Source organism: Drosophila busckii, chromosome 2R, assembly GCF_011750605.1.
Source record: "Drosophila busckii strain San Diego stock center, stock number 13000-0081.31 chromosome 2R, ASM1175060v1, whole genome shotgun sequence".
In the NCBI taxonomy this organism is placed as follows: domain Eukaryota; kingdom Metazoa; phylum Arthropoda; class Insecta; order Diptera; family Drosophilidae; genus Drosophila; species Drosophila busckii.
The window spans coordinates 757,051-774,929 of NC_046605.1; the positions used below are offsets into that span (position 1 = coordinate 757,051).

Consider the following 17,879-nt stretch of genomic DNA (forward strand, 5'->3'; position numbering starts at 1 on the left):
CCTTCAACAGCAGCTGTTGAGTTCTGTTGTTTCTTGGCTGCCAATCATCGGCTTGCTGGGCTTCTGGTGGAAATTCTGTACTAGCAACCTCCTCAATTGCCGGCGCAGAAGTCTCTTCACTGTTATATCTGTTGTTTCTGGGGCTGCAACATCCGTGATTGCTGGTGCTTCTGCGGGACAATCTGTACTAGCTACCTCCTCAATTGCTGGCGCAGGAGGCTCTTCAACAGCAGCTGTTATTTCTGTTGTTTCTGTGGCTGCAACATCAGTGATTGCTGCTGCTTCTGGTGGACAATCAGCATTAGCAACCTCCTCAATTGCCGGCGCAGGAGTTTCTTCAACAGCAGCTGTTATTTCTGCTGTTTCTGGAGCTGCAACATTCACAATTGGTGCTGCTTCTGGTGGGCAATCTGCACTAGCAACCTCCTCAATTGCCGGCGCAGGAGTTTCTTCAACAGCAGCTGTTATTTCTGCTGTTTCTGGAGCTGCAACATCCACAATTGGTGCTGCTTCTGGTGCACAATCAGCATTAGCAACCTCCTCAATTTCCGGCGCAGGAGTTTCTTCAACATCGACAATTGCTGTTACTTCCAAAGGAGAATCTTCTCCAGCAGTATCTTGGGTCAATGGCGCAGGAATATATTCGAAATTGGTGAGTTCCTCAATTGTTGGTGGAGGTATAATAGAAACGATATCCTGTGTAGTTTCGAACTCTGTTTGCTGCTTGAGTTCCGTATGCTCTTCTTCGATGATATCCAAAGAATGATGAGTAATTGTGCGAGCGCTGATCTCAGCAAGAGCCAAGTCACTTAATCCCTTAAGCGTGTGAATTTCCGTTGGTGTTAAGACTGCAGGTTGCTCTGATGCTGGAACAGCCAGCATGGGAGCCAGAGCAATGGCTGCTAGTATTTCAATAACAGACGGCGTATGCTCATGCTTTTGCTCCTCCTCCTCCTCGAGATATTCTATAGTTCCAAATCCAGTGCAGCCTTCTAAGTCGCTTAGATCATCAGTTGGCATTTGAGCTGCTGTAACACAAACGACTGCTAAATGCTGCTGCCTCAAAGTTTATGCACAAATACTTTTCTGGTTTCAGGACTTGCTACAGCAAAACTAAAGGATAAGAGCTACATGAACAAGGGCAAAGCTTTATAAGTTATACAACTAATTGGGTTAGCAGTTGTTAAGTAGTATGCGGTATTTAGATTTGAATGCGCAGTGTATTAAAAGGAATGAATTACCTGCAATTAGATTCTGCACGGGCTCAACGTTTTCTTCATTTTCATCTTGGAAAATCATGGGAGGCGGTGGTGCACCAAAATCTGTGCCTGCTGCAGTTTCTATAGTCAGTGCTGCTGTGGGCTGTGTGACGAGCGTGTTGCTGGTCTCAGCATAAGCTGGCTCACCCTCCCCAGGTAGGGTGTTTGAGTTTAGGCTGCTGTTGTCCAACAGCTCGTCGAGCACAAGTTTTGTATTCTGTCCACCAATCAGGTGCTTGCTCAACAGGCGATCGTTGAGCTCATTGCAGCGCAGCATGTCCAGCGAGGACTCCTCGGCGTCGGAGCCCATTTCGGACAGATCGCTAACCTCATCGGCAGTTCTGTCGCCAATTTGAGCGCGCACATGCTCCTTGGGCGCTGGCACCAGCATGCCAATGCTGCTGGGCGTGGCCGAGCTGCGTTTCTTCTTGAAAAGCCAATTATCTTCCCAAGTGCCTTCACCCATCATGCTGGAGGTCATAGACATGATTTCTAGAGAGCGAGTGAGTTAGTTTAAGAAGGCGCTAGTTGGAGACTTGAGCTTACCATCCTCAGATTCGGTGACGGAAGCTGAAAAGTCTGGCAGTGGCACCATGTGAGCAGCTATATAGTCACTCAAGACCGACTCACGCTCCAGATCAGGCTGCAGATTCTCATGCAAGGCATCCTGCTTGGACTGCAGCATACATTAATAATTAAAAGCGATGCTTGTTTGAGTTATAGTTGAACTTACATTAAGTTGCAGCTCATGATCCGTCAGGCTGCAATCACTGCGTGGTTCAATGGAACTGCCGGACGTAGTGCTCAACGCTTCGGCATTGTAATTCTCATCAATGTTGTGAGCACTCAAGTCCGGTGTGCTTTCGGCTATAAGTCTGCTATTGCCTTCCTTATCCGCTAGCTGCAAGCAAAGCAAATTGCAAGTTAAAACAAAGGTGTAAGGTCGTGATTTAGGCTGACGTCATGGCAATCAATACGTCAATACTTCAACCTTTAATAGCTTTATGCTTATTAAATGCATTTTAATGAATATTTACTTGCTGCAGTGGCTCAGCCATGTTCGCTTAAACAGTGTGTGAGCCAACAATTAATACTTTGATTTATGCAAAAATTAATAATTATTTATCCAATTAGACTTGCTGCTGGGGCAAAGTGCGCTCCGCTCGAGACGTTTGTACGCAGCCAATAATGTTCAACAACTAATTAGCAGGGCAGCTGCTCTTGTTGCTTTGGCTCGCAGTGGAAGCCACAGCAATGCCAATAATACGGCGGAAGTGTGCCAACAGCTGTGGCGCTCTCTTACCTTGTTCAGCACCGCTGTGGCCAGCAGCTCCTGGTAGATTTGTGGCTCAAAGTAGTGCTCGGTGCGATGGCGGCGCTTGGCCAGTGTCACTTCGCCTTGAGCACGCGTATCCAGACTAATCTCCGAGACGGCAGCGCTGGCACTCAAGGCGCTGGAGCAGCGCAGCGTTTCCGCTATGATGCTCTCAATTAGACTGCGCAGGCGCGTCTCAGCCAGCTCAGTGCTGCTGCTGTTGTTGTTGTTATTGTTAATGTTGTTATTGTTATTGTTGGCGTTGACAATGGCTGGCAAATCTGCAAAGCGTGCAAATGTATCAAATTAAAAGGGCTAAGAACAAGACAGACGATGCGTCGTATGTTTACAGCTCAATAGCACACAAAACAATAATAATAAAAATAGTTGAGCAGTACATAGAAATGAGGCATAAGTGAAAAGTGTAGAAAGTGAGTGTTGCAAGTAACAGAGGGTGGCAGGTGTGGTTAACAATTGTGACTGTTAATCATTAAACGAAAATGAGTTCGAGACAACTTTGATGTTCATACCTAGTTTAACTTCTATGATGTAAACAACGTAAAATACAATTACGGCTACTACGGCGTACATGCCGGTCACAAGTCCCAATGTAAAGTCCATGCTGCATGCATATACACACGCATACACACATAGACATAAATATAGTGTTTGCATATGTGTGAGTGTTATTTGTTGCTTAATTGTTGTTCTATATTTGCTTGTGCTGTTAATTATACGCGAATTGTATAAATATTTATACACACAGAGAGACAGACAGGGCTGCTGTCGAATTACGCATACGCCGCATTGCACACAGACACACACACACACACGAGTGTAACAAGCTATAATCAATGATTAGCCTAAACGCTTGAGCAGCCGCATAAATAATAAACATAAATCTGCGCAATGGCTTCAAATTCGCATTGAATGCACACACAACTTTTATATTGGGGGGCTCTTCAACTTGTTTGGCGTTTGTTATTTTATTGCTTTTGTGTGCAGCTTGCGGTAAACATAATTAATAACCTGCGCTTATCTATTTTGCGTTACAAAAGGCAGTAAATTTCTTTATCGACGCCTCATTGTGATATTTCGATTTGTGTCGCTTCGCTGCCCGTTAGTCATTCACTTAACAACTCAGCAGAGCGCGCGAAAAAATGTCAAAGACTGAAACGTAACTCTAGCACACACATTTGCATATATGCTATAGCTTAACTGACTGATCAGGCATAACGTTTGCTTTGCACTTTGTGCTCGAGTACAAATCCCAGAGCTTAGTTTAGAGTTCATATTTGCTTTTTAATTGCGCAACTCGTTAAGCTAGCACTTGGGCTATATTTTATTTTGTATTGAGTGCACATTGTGGCGACGAAAGGTCAAAAGTTCAAGTTGGTAAGCCTAAATGCTTGCCTATTAATTGGCCATGCCTTGGGCTGATGAGCTGTCATTATTAATGATTAACATTAATTTCACAGGCACAAGTCTTTTGTCTAAGCTGCCATTTGAATTATTGCGCTGCGGCATAATATTTATAAATAAATTGAGCTATCACTTGTGCTGTTAGTTAGAAATATTACATATTCTGATCTATCACTGCTTGAATATTTTCATCTTTCATTAGTAATGCACATAATTTGATTATTTATTATAAAGGTCAAGGGTATGCGATAACTTATGTTTGCCACTTGTTGCTGCTGCTGCTTGCAAAGTATGCCACGCGTGTATCTGTGTGCGTGTGTGTGTGTTATCTGCGTTATCTGCATGCGTCAAGCATAGTATATAACTGTAGCTTATTTGTTATATTCTTTCAGTTTAAGAAATATTTTTATGTATGTTATCACTTGTTTAGCTAAAGCTTTACACTTTTATTTGTTGCTTTTACTCTGCACATAATTATTATTATTTATTTGTTGTTGCTCAGCTATTGTTGCTATTTTTACCCGGCTTTTGTTGCTCGTTTTGCGGCCAAAACGTTGCGATCAGAGCGCGACGCGTCTGGCAACTGGCGGCTGAAGCAAGCCAAAGCTACATATGAGCGTCGAAACGCTCACAGACAGTAACAACATGCGTATGTATTAGTTAGCTATCATTTAGCGTATGTGTAATGCCATACAAACAATGAGATCGAAGTTTTTTTGGGGCATTTCAGCATTGCAATGCACAAAAATTAAGGATTATTTGGATTTGAAGCCTAAAACTTTATTGTAGCTTAAAATTTAAATATATGACAATTATTTATTACTAAGCAAACACAATAATTTCACCAGCAAACTTGAAACATTTTGCTAGACTAAAGTATATATACTCCATATAAAATGCAAATTTTCAGCAATTTGTTCTTAATGCTTTGCTTTGTTTATTGCCTCAAGGTCGAACTGTTTTTTCAATTGCTGATGCCCTCGTGTCTTGAATCCATTATGCCCTCACTTTACTTACATATTTGTCTTTGTAATTTGTGCTAACTAACAAAACGCGAAGCTGTCAATCAACTCGAACCGACTCTAAATTGCTGAAGTTTTGTGTTTTGTTTTTGTCGAGCGGGCAGTGTCAATGCTTAATTTACACCTGTAGTAGTTCATTGAGATTGCAAACCAGTTGGCGATTGTAAGCATGGGCGCGCACATGGCGTATGATTAATACATATACGATTTTTATTGTTTATTTAGTATTTTTGGTTGTATCTTAATTTGTCATCTGGCTAAGGCCGCGGCTGTCAATGTGTGTAATGCTCGAGTGCTTAGCAAGTGTCGGAGCACTTCAATAACCAAAGCTGCTTATCAGCGCCTTATCAGTGCATACGTGTGTGTGTGTGTGTGTGTGTTTACTTTTTAGTTTATTGATAGGCACACAATCTAGCGCTAGCTATATAATTTAGCTATATAAAACTTGATTTCTTCAACATGCCGCAAATATTACGCATACGACTAGACTACACATTAACAAGTTATTGCAGTGAGTTAAATCAAACGTATAGCATGCTAGTTATAGTACAATATTAAACTAGGCAAGCAGAGCAGAGTTCTTAGTCTTACCTTCCTTGAACGCGCGAGCGCTCAAAGCATTCTCCAGATTGATCAGCTGGTTGCTTAATTTCGCATGATATTTATCGAATAACTGCAGATCTGTTAGCAGTGCAACAATGGATATATGTATATGTGTATGTATATATGTGTGTGTGTATTAATTTAATGTAACATAAAGTATGCTATGTAATTTGCTTAAGCTAAGGCTGCAGCTCAATTGTGAGCACCCTAAAGTAGGCAACGCTATTTTTGTTTAATTGTTGCCAATCAATTCAATTCTTGTAGCTCTCATAGCTGTTGACAAACATTTGTACTTTTGTCATTGTAATTTAAATTTGAATATGTAGCGTTATATAATATAAAAAGCTGCTTAAGTCTTTAAAGAAAGTTCTGCCGCATTAGGTCATAAAACTGGTCTATGCAAATTTGCTTTGCCCTAATATATTCGCTTAGTTTTTATAGTCTTGAACGGACTGTATGCTAAATTTAAGCGGTAGACTTTAGACTGCGCTGCCAATTGTCGCAAACAAATTGAGTGAATGCACTCTGTGCAAAATAAATTGCATTTGCGCTAATCAAATCAAAAGCAATTATGGCGTGGTACTTACAGTTCTCGCTTTTGGATAATTGTCCCACTTTGATGTGATCCAGATTGCTGCCCAGTATGTCAGCAACAATTTCCTCAACATATTCGCGTATGCGACTGCGCTCATCAACGCTCATGCTCTGTGCGCCCACCTGACTGACGCTCTCAAAGTCTGCAAAGTTAGCAGCTCATTTAAAGGCTATTCAAAGGCTAAAATCAAGTGTGACTTACTCATGGAGCTGTCGCCTATGATGGGTATGTAGACTTCGCTGCGTGCGCGCAGAGGATACACAAACTTGTGCTGATTGAAGGACATTTGCTCGGCCACCCAGGAGGAGGTGTGGGCGAGCGACTGCTTCGAGCTCTGGCACAACTCGCACTCCCAGAGCGCTGGCTGTGGTCGCCAGGCGGCGCACTTAATGTTGCGGCACACAAACTTGCCACACGTGCCACACGTGATGTAACTGCAATGTAGCGAAAAGTGTTAGACCCAACGCGTGTTTATCATTCGATGCAAACTTACTTCTTGCCACTGCTTAGATCCAGCTCCGCACAGCAGACATTGCAGCTATGCAGCGACTCTGCTGCTTCCACTTGCTTCGACTTTTGCTGCTTCTTATCGACGATTTTGCTGTGGCACGAAACAAAGAACAGAAATTTTATGTAAATTACTTGCGCTAAATGGGCCAAAGAGACTGTAAAAACTTTGCTGTTATGCTAAGAACTTAACAAACTTGTGACGTAGTTTGATTTTGGCTTAAGACAAAAGGTTAAGCAACTGTCAGAAGGTTAAGCTTGCTTTAATTTATCAAATCCGTACGTATAATTAACTGGCGAAAAAATGATTGGTCAAGCTAGCGCAGCTTGCCAATTGCATAAGCGTGAAAACGCGGAAGACTTTTCTCGCGTTTAAAAGGAAAAACTCGTTTCTTACAGCCAAAGTCTAGACATGAAGCTTTCACAAATGTTTGATTTATAGGCGCGACAATGACTGGCATAAAATTTATACAATTTGATTTTGTCTTTATTCAATTATTTTAAGCTTACAACTTGTATGCAGTCGGTGCGAAATACTTAAATTTACAAATACAATTACATATATATACTAGTTGCTGTAAGCGCTAACTATAGCTTTATATTATGATTATGTCAGTTATTTACAATTTATGCAAATTTATTATACACAAAACAAATGCACGTAAATTGACAGCGTACACTCAAAAATATATATGCATATAATAAATACACAACGTGCACAAAATAACAACTAAATGTAGTATACAAACAATATTTTGTTTTGGCAAATAATTTGGAAACGCAAAAACGAAATTCAACTTTCTAAGCTAATTAACTTTTATAAATTTCAGTCCTATAATTGTTGCTGCTGCTGCTGCTGCTGGGCGAGCAGCAATTGCTGTCGCTGCTGGAAACGCCAACGTCTGCGCGCATAGCTCTCATAGTTGTTCTCCACATTCTCGTAGTAGATGCGCTCCTCCTGCGCACTCTCATCGGCTTCCGGCCAGTCGTCCGGATCGCCGCCAAACACTTGTGGACTTGTGGTAAGCTTTAGCAGCACCACCTCCATGGTGCAGGCCATCACGAGAAAGGCAAACACAGCCAAGCTGATGGGCGCACAAAGCAATTTCTCCACTTGACACAGCACAACGGCATTAAAAAACATGTTTGCCAAAATAATTGAAACGGATATACGTTTGCGTGTATATTTGTTGCTTTTGTACAATTTCAATTTCAATTTCAGTTGCTTATTAATTTATTGCTCTTGCTGTCACAGTGTTTACTAATGTTTGGCATTTCAAGCATTTAGTTGTGTTTCTGTTTTTGTATCTTGAACTTTTTGCTTGTGCTCGATCCGCCGTACAACTTTCACGCAGCAGCTTTGGCTTTGTTATGCGCAATTTGCTTTGAGCGTAGTCAGAAGCAGCTGAGCGCCGGCAGCGCAGTCGGCAGCGACGCTGCGTATGCGCAATCTACTCATGCCGGTTTGCAAAGCAGACAAACTTCGAGAGAGAGCGCACGCGAGAGAGCGCAAACTTTGATGACGCAACAGCACTAACTCACTCACTCACTTGCTATCTCTTTCACACACACGTGCTATGCTGCTCAGCTGTTGAGCTCTGCTGAGTGCAGCAAATAAATTCCCATTTAATTTCCCTTTTCTTTGCAGTGCGCATAGCCACTTAAAAAATTCCACAAACATGTTGCCAGCGCTACTATAATTAAGAAATATGCATATTTCTGCTTAAATTGTTTATGGCAACGCTTATTAATTAATCAGTCTGCTAATGATAGTCAAATGGCGCCTCGGCTTACGCATAAGCAAACAAAAATAAAAGGTTCGCCAACTGTAAACAAGTTTGCGCTTGTTATATTCTAATAACAAATGCTGCTATTTATGAACAGCAATAGCAGTTAGCAGCTACTACTATATACTAAGCAAACATACTTGAATTACAGATTTCATTGCCAGTGTCAATGATTCGCGGTGCGAATATTGCTAAAATTACAGTAAACATGTGTTTAAGCAATTAGCGCAGTTTTTCGCACAGTCGTTTGTTGTTAGCCAAACAATAAGCCTGCAGCCGCAAAGTATGCAATTGAAAATTTGTAACGCCTCAAGCTTTTGCTTATATTAACTTTTTGCTTTATCTCATGTTTAAATGCGGAAAGTTTATTAATAGCACGCTTTTTAATAAGCTCAAATAATTTTTAAAATGCTCTAAGCAAACTTGGCTTTTAATGCGTTTAATTAGCAACTGCTACTAAAACTTAAAGCCACACATTTGTTTATTTGAGTGCTGAAAGTTTGCTGCTGACTACATTTTAAGTGTGTGTCCACTTTCATAAGCCACAAATTCTATGTTTAAAGTGTGATAAATGTTGATGGCTTTTCACTAGTTGCCGCTGCTTATGACTGGAATCTTAATGCAACCAGTTTCTGGCGCTCTTCCTCTTTCTCTCTCTGTCTGTCTACCGAGAGACACTTAAGAATTTAATGCACACTTATGGTGTGGAGCTTAAAAAGTGAAGCAAAGTGAAAACGGTAAAGCTTATTAATTTGAAATTATTTGGAACAAGTTTGCTTGGGAGCGAGCGACTGACAAATTGATTTTTGATTTACATTTCGGGCTGCAATTAGCCGCACTTGTGCTTACTTTAAGCCAAGTGTAATTAGCCGACTTTCGACAGCTGCCTTATGTTTGACAATCGTTGTAGTTTGCACAACGTTGTTTAAACAATTGGCAAGGCATTGTTATTACAATAAATAAACGCTTAATTAGCAAAACGCATGAGGCAACAATTGTATTCTAAGTCGTTTATGGCTCAGCGGCTTCCGCTTGTTGCCAAATTTGTCAAACTGTCTGACTGACTGTTGGCTTATAAAATTATGTGGACCGTTACAAGCAGCAATTGGCAAAACCAATTGGGAATTGGCAAATACAACAAGCAAACAAACAAAGCTGCTGTCGAGCATTCGAAATGAATGAAGTTATTACACAAGCTTGAATTTCAAAGAAATCAAATTTAAAGCCAGCAGCAGCTGTCCGACAGGTCCAAAACATGGCCAACAATTATGTCTCTGCACACGCGAGAAAACTCGCAGCGTAATCCAAAATGAAAATGAACAATGAAAGTTTGAAATTAAACAAAAAGTTACTCTTCAGCATTGGTTTTCTTGCCATAAGACTATACTTCAAAACTATTTTTAATGATCGATAACACCAACAGCATATGTTTTTATTTGTATTCATGAGTAAATTAAACGGCCTAAAACACTCTCAGTTCCGAATTTTTTGGCTGAGATAATAGCTTCTCAAAGTTAGAAAGTGATAAGAAATGAAGACGGGATCATTTTTGTCAAAAATTTACAGGGGTTACATCACAGATTGGTTTGCCAAAATTGAAAAATCGTAGACCCTCCAATTTGAATGGCATTTATCTTTCTGGCATCTCACAGAGTCTAATCACTGTATGAAACTCCGCAATCGGACGCATTTTCTGAGTTACGGCTTATCGAAGTGCGATATTTCTCACAAATATTTGTCTTGTTAGTTTACTAATTTGTTCATAACTTTGCCAAATAATTTTTTGTATCAACAAATAATCGCTCATTTTAATTGTGGCTTTCACTCAAACATAAAGACGGTATAGAACATTGGATCGGATTTTTTAGCTGAGTTATTAGTTTCGCAAAGTTTTGAAATTTAATGCACAAAAAAGGTACATCTTTGCGTTGGATTTTATTGGCCATAAGTCAACTTTGTCAAAACAATTTTTTTATTGATCAAACTTAACATAACATATGTTTATTTACAATCTCATGATTAAACTAAGCCAAACCACTCTTCAGTCCCCGATTTTTTTTTGGCTGAGATACAAGCTTTCTCAAGTTAAGAAATGTGATAAAGAAATGAAAAGACGGCAATCATTTTTTGTCAAAAATTTTACAGGGGTTACTCACGATTTTTGCAAAAATACGGAAATCGTAGACCTTTCCGAGATTTGAATGCCAATTTTATTCTTCCTGCATCTCAGAGTCTAAACAAGGCATAAACTCCCTCTGAAATCGGACTCATTTCGCTGAGTTACGGCTTATCGAAGTGCGATATTTCACAAATATTTGTCTTGTTTAGTTTTACTAATTTGGTTCATAACTTTGCTCAAAATAATTTTTGTATCAACATATTTTGCGGCTCATTTTAATTGTGGCTTTTCCCTTCCACACAAAGACATAAGAACGTATAGACAATTGAATCGGATTTTTTTTTAGCTGAGTTATAGCTTCTGAAAGTTTGAAATTAAAAATTGACTTAGCTGCATTTCCTTTAAGCTTTTAGTTCGAATTGAAGAATTTATTTGACTAACAATATTTTTATTTACCAAATCTTCATGATTAAACTAGCCAAACCACTCTTGCGAGTCCGGATTTTTTTTAGGCTGAGATACAGCTTAATCAAAGTTAGAAAGTGATAGAAAAGGAAGACGGCATCATTTTTGTCAAACATTTACAGGGGTTACATCACGATTTTTTTCCAAAATATGAAAAATCCTAACATTGATAAATTTGAATGCAATTTATTTCTTCTGCATCTTCACAGATCTAACAAGGCATAAAATTCTGAAATCGGACGCATTTCGCTTAGTTACGGCTTATCAAGTGCGATATTTCACAAATGATTTGTCTTGTTTGTTTACTTTTTTCTTCATAGCTTTGCCAAATATTTTTTGTATCACACATATTTCGGCTCATTTTAAATTGTGGCTTTCCACACACAACAAATTGACGTATAAGGCATATGGATCGGAATTTTTTTTTAGCTGAGTTATAGCTTCGCAAAGTTTGAAATTATGCAAAAAGTAGCTCTTTGCATTGGATTTATTGCAATAACTTTGTCAAAACAATTTTTTTTTTTGATCAAACACAACAGCATATGTTTATATTTACAATCTCATGATTAAACTAAGCCAAACCACTCTTCAGTCCGATTTTTTTTGCTGAGATACAGCTTCTCAAGTTAGAAAGTGATAAGGAATGAAGACGGCATCATTTTAGTCAAAAATTTACAGGGGTTACATCACGGTTTTTTTGCAAAATATCGAAAATCGTAGACCTTCCAAATTTGAATGCTTTTATTCTTCTGCATCTCACGAGTCTAACAAGGCATAAAACTCTGGAAATCGGACGCCATTTCGCTGAGTTACGGCTTATCAATCACAGAAATTTGTCTCAAATTTGTCTTGTTAGTTTACTAATTTGTTCATAACTTGCCCATAATTTTGTATCACACATTTTCGGCTCCATTTAATTGTGGATTTTCTCTTCACCAACCCATAAAACGTATAGAACAATTGGATCGGATTTTTTTATAGTCTGAGTTATAGCTTACGCAAAGTTTGAAATTATGCAAAAAGTAGCTCTTTGGCGTTGGATTTATTGCCATTACTTTGTCAAACAATTTTTATTTGATCAAAACTTACACATATTTTTTTACAATCTCATGATTTAAACAAAGCTCATAAACCACTCTTCCCATTCCGATTTTTGTGGCTGAGATAGCAGCTTTCTTCAAAGTTAGAAAACTCGTATAAGAAATTAGTGGAAGACGGTGTGATTTTTGGCATAATTTTTGGATACTTAGCAGGGTTACATCACGTTTTTTGCCAAAAAATCGAAAAATCGAGACCTTACCAAATTTGAATGCCAATTTATTCTCTTCTGCATCCTCACGAGTCTAACAAGGCATACAACCCGGAATCGGACGCCATTTCGCTGAGTTACGGCTTATCATAGTGCGATATTTCACACATATTTGTCTGTTAGTTTTCTATTTTGTTTATAACTTCGCCAAATAATTTTTGTATCACACATAATTCTGCTAATTTTAATTGTGCTTTCCACGCAAACATAAGGAATAAGGCATTTTGATCGGATTTTTTTTAGCTGAGTTATAGCTTTCTGAAGCGTGAAAATGAACAAAAAGTGGTTCATTTTGTTATTGATATGTTAACACTTTTGTAAAACAATTTTTTTTATTGATCAAACTTACCCTCAACAAACATCCAAAAATTAAACTAAACCAAAAACACTCTCAGCTGCCGATTTTTTTTGGCTGAGATATAGTTTTGCAAGTTAGAAAGTGATAAGAAATGAGAACGGATCATTTTTGTCAAAAATTTACAGGGGTTACATCACGATTTTTTGCCAAAAAATCGAAAATCTAAGATTTTCCAAATTTGAATGCAATTTTATTCACATGATTCTAACGAGTATAACAAGCCATAAAACTCTGAAATCGGACGCCATTTCGCTGAGTTACGGCTTATCAAAGTGGGATATTTCACAAATATTTGTCTTGTTAGTTTACTAATTTGTTCATAACTTTGCCAAATAATTTTTGTATCACACATATTTCGGCTCATTTTAATTGTGCTTTCCACACAAACATAAGAACGTATAGAACAATTGGATCGGATTTTTTTTAGCTGAGTTATAGCTTCGCAAAGTTTGAAATTATGCAAAAAGTAGCTCTTTGGCGTTGGATTTATTGCCATAACTTTGTCAAAACAATTTTTTTATTGATCAAACTTAACAACATATGTTTATTAACAATCTCATGAGTAAATTAAGCCTAAGAACACTCTTCAGTGCGATGATTTTTGGCTGGAGATATGGCCTTCTCAAAGTTAGAAAATGATAAGAAATGAAGACGGCATCATTTTTGGCAAAAATTTTCATTTCACAGGGGTTACATCACGATTTTTGCCAAAATATCGAAAATCGTAGACCTTCCAAATTTGAATGCAATTTTATTCTTCTGCATCTCACGAGTCTAACAAGGCATAAAACTCTGAAATCGGACGCCATTTCGCTGAGTTACGGCTTATCAAAGTGCGATATTTCACAAATATTTGTCTTGTTAGTTTACTAATTTGTTCATAACTTCGCCAAATAATTTTTGTATCACACATAATTCGGCTTATTTTAATTGTGCTTTCCACGCAAACATAAGGACATATAGAACAATTGGATCGGATTTGTTTTGTAGCTGAGTTATCGAAGCTTCGCAAAGTTTGAAATTAAGCAAAAAGTAGCTTTTTGGCGTTGGATTTATTGCCATAACTTAGTAAAAAATTGTTTTATTGATCAAACTTAACAACATATCTTTATATACAATCTCATGATTAAAACTAAGCCAAAACACTCTTCAGTCCGATTTTTTTTGGCTGAGATAATAGCTTCTCAAAAGTTAGAAAGTGATAAGGAATGAAGACGGCATCATTTTGGACAAAATTTAAAGGGGTTACATCACGATTTTTGCCAAAATAACGAAAATCGTAGACCTTCCAAATTTGAATGCAATTTTATTCTTTCTGCATTCTCACGAGTCTTAACAAGGCAATAAACTTGAAATCGGACGTTTTCCATTTCGCTGAGTTACGGCTTATCAAAGTGCGATATTTCACAAAAATTTGTCTTGTTAGTTTACTAATTTGTTCATAACCAACTTCGCCAAATAATTTTTGTATCCACACATATTCGTCATTTAATTGTGCTTCCACAAACGCTAATATAAAATAGTATAAAACATTCCACTCGGATTTTTTTTAGCTGAGTTATTGCTTCGCAAAGTTTGAAATTATGCAAAAAGTAGCTCTTTGGCGTTGGATTTATTGCCATAAACTTTGTCAAAACAATTTTTTTATTGATCAAACTTAACAACATATTTTTATTTACAATCTCATGATTAAACTAAGCCAAACCACTCTTCAGTCCGATTTTTTTTGGCTGAGATATTGCTTTGCAAGTTAGAAAGTGATAAGAAATGAAGACGGCATCATTTTTGTCAAAAATTTACAGGGGTTACTTCACGATTTTTGCCAAAATATCGAAAATCGTAGACCTTCCAAATTTGAATGCAATTTTATTCTTCTGCATCTCACGAGTCTAACAAGGCATAAAACTCTGAAATCGGACGCCATTTCGCTGAGTTACGGCTTATCAAAGTGCGATATTTCACAAATATTTGTCTTGTTAGTTTACTAATTTGTTCATAACTTCGCCAAATAATTTTTGTATCACACATAATTCGGCTCATTTTAATTGTGCTTTCCACGCAAACATAAGGACATATAGAACAATTGGATCGAATTTTTTTTAGCTGAGTTATAGCTTCGCAAAGTTTGAAATTAATGCAAAAAGCTACTCTTGGCGTTGGATTATTGCCATAACTTGTCAAAACAATTTTTTTATTGATCAAACTTTAACAAATATTTTTTTAAATCCCTTTACTAAATAAGCCAAACCACTTTTCAGTCCGATTTTTTTTGGCTAGATATCAGCTTCTCAAAGTAGAAAGTTGATAAAATGAGACGCCTTGCAATCCCCCCCCCCCAAAAATTTTTGTTCAAAAATTTACAGGGGTTACATCACGATTTTTGCCAAAAAATCGAAAATCGTAGACCTTCCAAATTTGAATGCAATTTTATTCTTCTGCATCTCACGAGTCTAACAAGGCATAAAATTCTGAAATCGGACGCCATTTCGCTTAGTTACGGCTTATCAAAGTGCGATATTTCACAAATATTTGTCTTGTTAGTTTACTAATTTGTTCATAACTTCGCCAAATAATTTTTGTATCACACATAATTCGGCTCATTTTAATTGTGCTTTACACTCAAACATAAAGACGTATAGAACAATTGGATCGGATTTTTTTTAGCTGAGTTATAGCTTCGCAAAGTTCGAAATGAAGCAAAAAGTAGCTTTTTGGCGTTGGATTTATTGCCGTAACTTTATCAAAACAATTTTTTTATTGATCAAACTTAACAACATATGTTTATTTACAATCTCATGATTAAGATTTAAGCCCAAACACTCTATTCAAAAATGCGTCAATTATCTCTGAAGTTCGAAGTTCCGCCAAGGAAAATGCAAACTACAAATTTATATTTAATGCTGCGCACGTTACATCCTACTCACGGTTAAGTCTAAGAGTTTAAACTGCTGGTGGCCCAGCACTCACCTCCACACATGTTGTGCGCCCACCTGCAGCAAATAGGCGCCACCAATCAATCCCAGTACGCTGCTGAGTCCCAGCAACAGACTGCTGTGGCCACTATGCATGGGCAGCTCCATCAGACAAATGTAGGGGGGACGCCACAATAGACGCTTGCAGCACTGCGAAGAATGCCTCATTTTTTCAACTGTTTTCGCGACGCATTGAAGCACACACACAACTCCGACTCTCAAACTATTTCAACTACTGTTTGCGCAACTTGTAAATAGTTGGCGTGGATTATCAGCCAAGTTAACTTGATAGCGTTGTGGCTTTGACATTGTTGCTACGCTTATCTAGCCAGGCAAGAATAAGATTTATACGTGGGTGTGAAATTCTAGGCGCTACGTGTTGCACAAGTTGCCAAAATATTAAGTATACGTATTTATATTTTGAAATTCATTTGATCAGTTGCTTAGCTTTCATTGACTTGTACTCTTTGTACATGTCGATAATTCTATGATCTACGTGTTGCAATTGAAGGCGAGTACAAGCTGCCAAAATATTAAGTATACGTATATAAACTTTGCAATTAATTTGATCACTTGCTTAGCTCTCATTGAACAATGTCTTGACTACACTTAGTACATGTCGATAAGCTCTTGCAGCTGCTTATCGTGCACACAAACACAAGTTAACTTATTTTTAAACTCTATCAAATCACGTATGCATTTTACAAATTCTTCAACTGCAACTATTTGTACTTGAGCGCTATAAACAATAGTAAAATTTATTGTTGTTGTTGCTGTGTGTGCTTCAATGCTAGCGCGTCATAAACTTATGATTAGATATGATATTATTCACTTGCGCTGACATCAGTTTTATTGTTTTTATGCTGCACAGTTTAATTTTTTACACGCCGCTCAAGTGAACTTCACTGCTTTGAAACTTTGTTTGAATAATTACCCAAGGGAATCAAATTGCGTTTGCCCGCTTGCTGGCAATTAAATAATTTACAAGCGATTATCAATCACTTTTTGTTCGTTTTGCTAATGAAGCCCCAAAAGCACACACACAATGAAAAATATTTAAATTCCTTAGGCTTGCTTGTAGCTGATCACGCGGCGTAGTCAGCAAGGGGCGCTGCACTCGCTTTGAGCCCACTACGTGTACTACGAACTGGACACGATCTGAAGATCGCGATCGCGCCGTGCAGTGTGAACTGCGACTAGACTGCGTTGTATGTTTTTTTAGTTTTGTTTGTTTTATTTATTTTTTTTTTTGCATTTTGTGAACTGTCGTACTGTAAAGTCGCGAGTTTGTTTAGCTTTGATAACAAAACACGATAATGATAAACAAATAATCAAAAGAAATAGCAACGAAAAATAATAATAACAATAATGCCGCAAAATTTCACAGATAAGTGTCAGATTGTTGAATTTGTTTCCAGGTTATATCACAAACGCATAATAAGTTAACTGGTTCAATTTTGAGAGCGGCCCAATTTGTTGGTTCGTATAAATTTTGCTGTGCGTTGTGTCGAGTATCCAAAGTGGAACTGAGCCTAGTCATGGCCCCATAAATAAATCAGCTAACAAAGCGAGGCAACAAAACGTGGCACACTGCAGTGGCAATTAGCTTGTCTGTTGCATTATGCAAATGCCACACAAAAAGCGGAGACCAAAGACATTTGTCGGCTTTGTGTCAACTTTGGCCAACAAATCAGCTAAGCGCATAAGAAACAACACTGAAAATCAATGATTTACGTTTGTTGCTTTTTCTTTTACGCGCTTTTCATATGTTTGCTTTTGGCCAATTAATTGGCATTAATCAAATTAATTATGAGCCAATGCGATAAGATAGCTCAGAGCTTTGCTGATAAAGCTTTTGAGGCCAAGTGTAATCAAAGCTGCTCTCGATAGCGCTTGAACTTGTGTAAAATTAATCAAAATTCGTAGTTACAACAATAGAAATCTAAACATGCTGCAGCTTAGAACTTTCACAAAGTACCTGTCAACTGGGTCAGAAGCATCTGCAGCTGCTATGAGCATTCAAAACTAATGTTAGAAGACGCCTCACAGCAAGCAGCGGAATTTATTGCCGTAGGCAAAGATTTGTCAAGCAGTTTAGGCAATTTCCTCTGCCGCAAATTCAGGCCAACAGTTGTTGCATGCATAA

At 38.1% G+C, this 17,879-nt stretch overlaps 2 protein-coding genes across 13 annotated transcripts in view; both read right to left on the minus strand.

Annotated features, from left to right (window-relative positions):
* The window catches only part of LOC108596318, a 32,293-nt gene that overhangs the window by 10,819 nt on the left and 3,595 nt on the right, over positions 1 to 17,879 (minus strand). For 3 of the 12 annotated variants that reach the window (XM_033295055.1, XM_017981935.2, XM_017981936.2), the window contains exons 3-10: positions 6,710 to 6,817; positions 6,418 to 6,650; positions 6,209 to 6,358; positions 5,610 to 5,699; positions 2,563 to 2,855; positions 1,993 to 2,160; positions 1,806 to 1,935; positions 1,242 to 1,751 (exon numbers count right to left, since the gene is read on the minus strand). In XM_033295055.1, coding sequence (XP_033150946.1) covers positions 1,242 to 1,751; positions 1,806 to 1,935; positions 1,993 to 2,160; positions 2,563 to 2,855; positions 5,610 to 5,699; positions 6,209 to 6,358; positions 6,418 to 6,650; positions 6,710 to 6,817 — 1,682 coding nt within the window. Of the gene's footprint in view, positions 1 to 1,241; positions 1,752 to 1,805; positions 1,936 to 1,992; positions 2,161 to 2,296; positions 2,333 to 2,562; positions 2,856 to 3,104; positions 3,290 to 5,609; positions 5,700 to 6,208; positions 6,359 to 6,417; positions 6,651 to 6,709; positions 6,818 to 15,728; positions 15,884 to 16,667; positions 16,937 to 17,879 lie in introns of those variants that run through there. The other 9 variants (XM_033295059.1, XM_017981939.1, XM_033295057.1 and 6 more) reach the window with 7 other exon arrangements.
* LOC108596320 lies at positions 6,837 to 8,082 on the minus strand. The gene has a single exon (XM_017981942.2). The coding sequence runs from the start codon at positions 7,865 to 7,867 to the stop codon at positions 7,556 to 7,558; it is 312 nt and encodes a 103-aa protein (XP_017837431.1). The 5' UTR covers positions 7,868 to 8,082; the 3' UTR covers positions 6,837 to 7,555.

Coding starts and splice junctions, on each gene's coding strand:
- LOC108596320 (XM_017981942.2), bottom strand. CDS start 7,867: ATGTTTTTTAATGCCGTTGTGCTGTGTCAAGTGGAGAAATTGCTTTGT.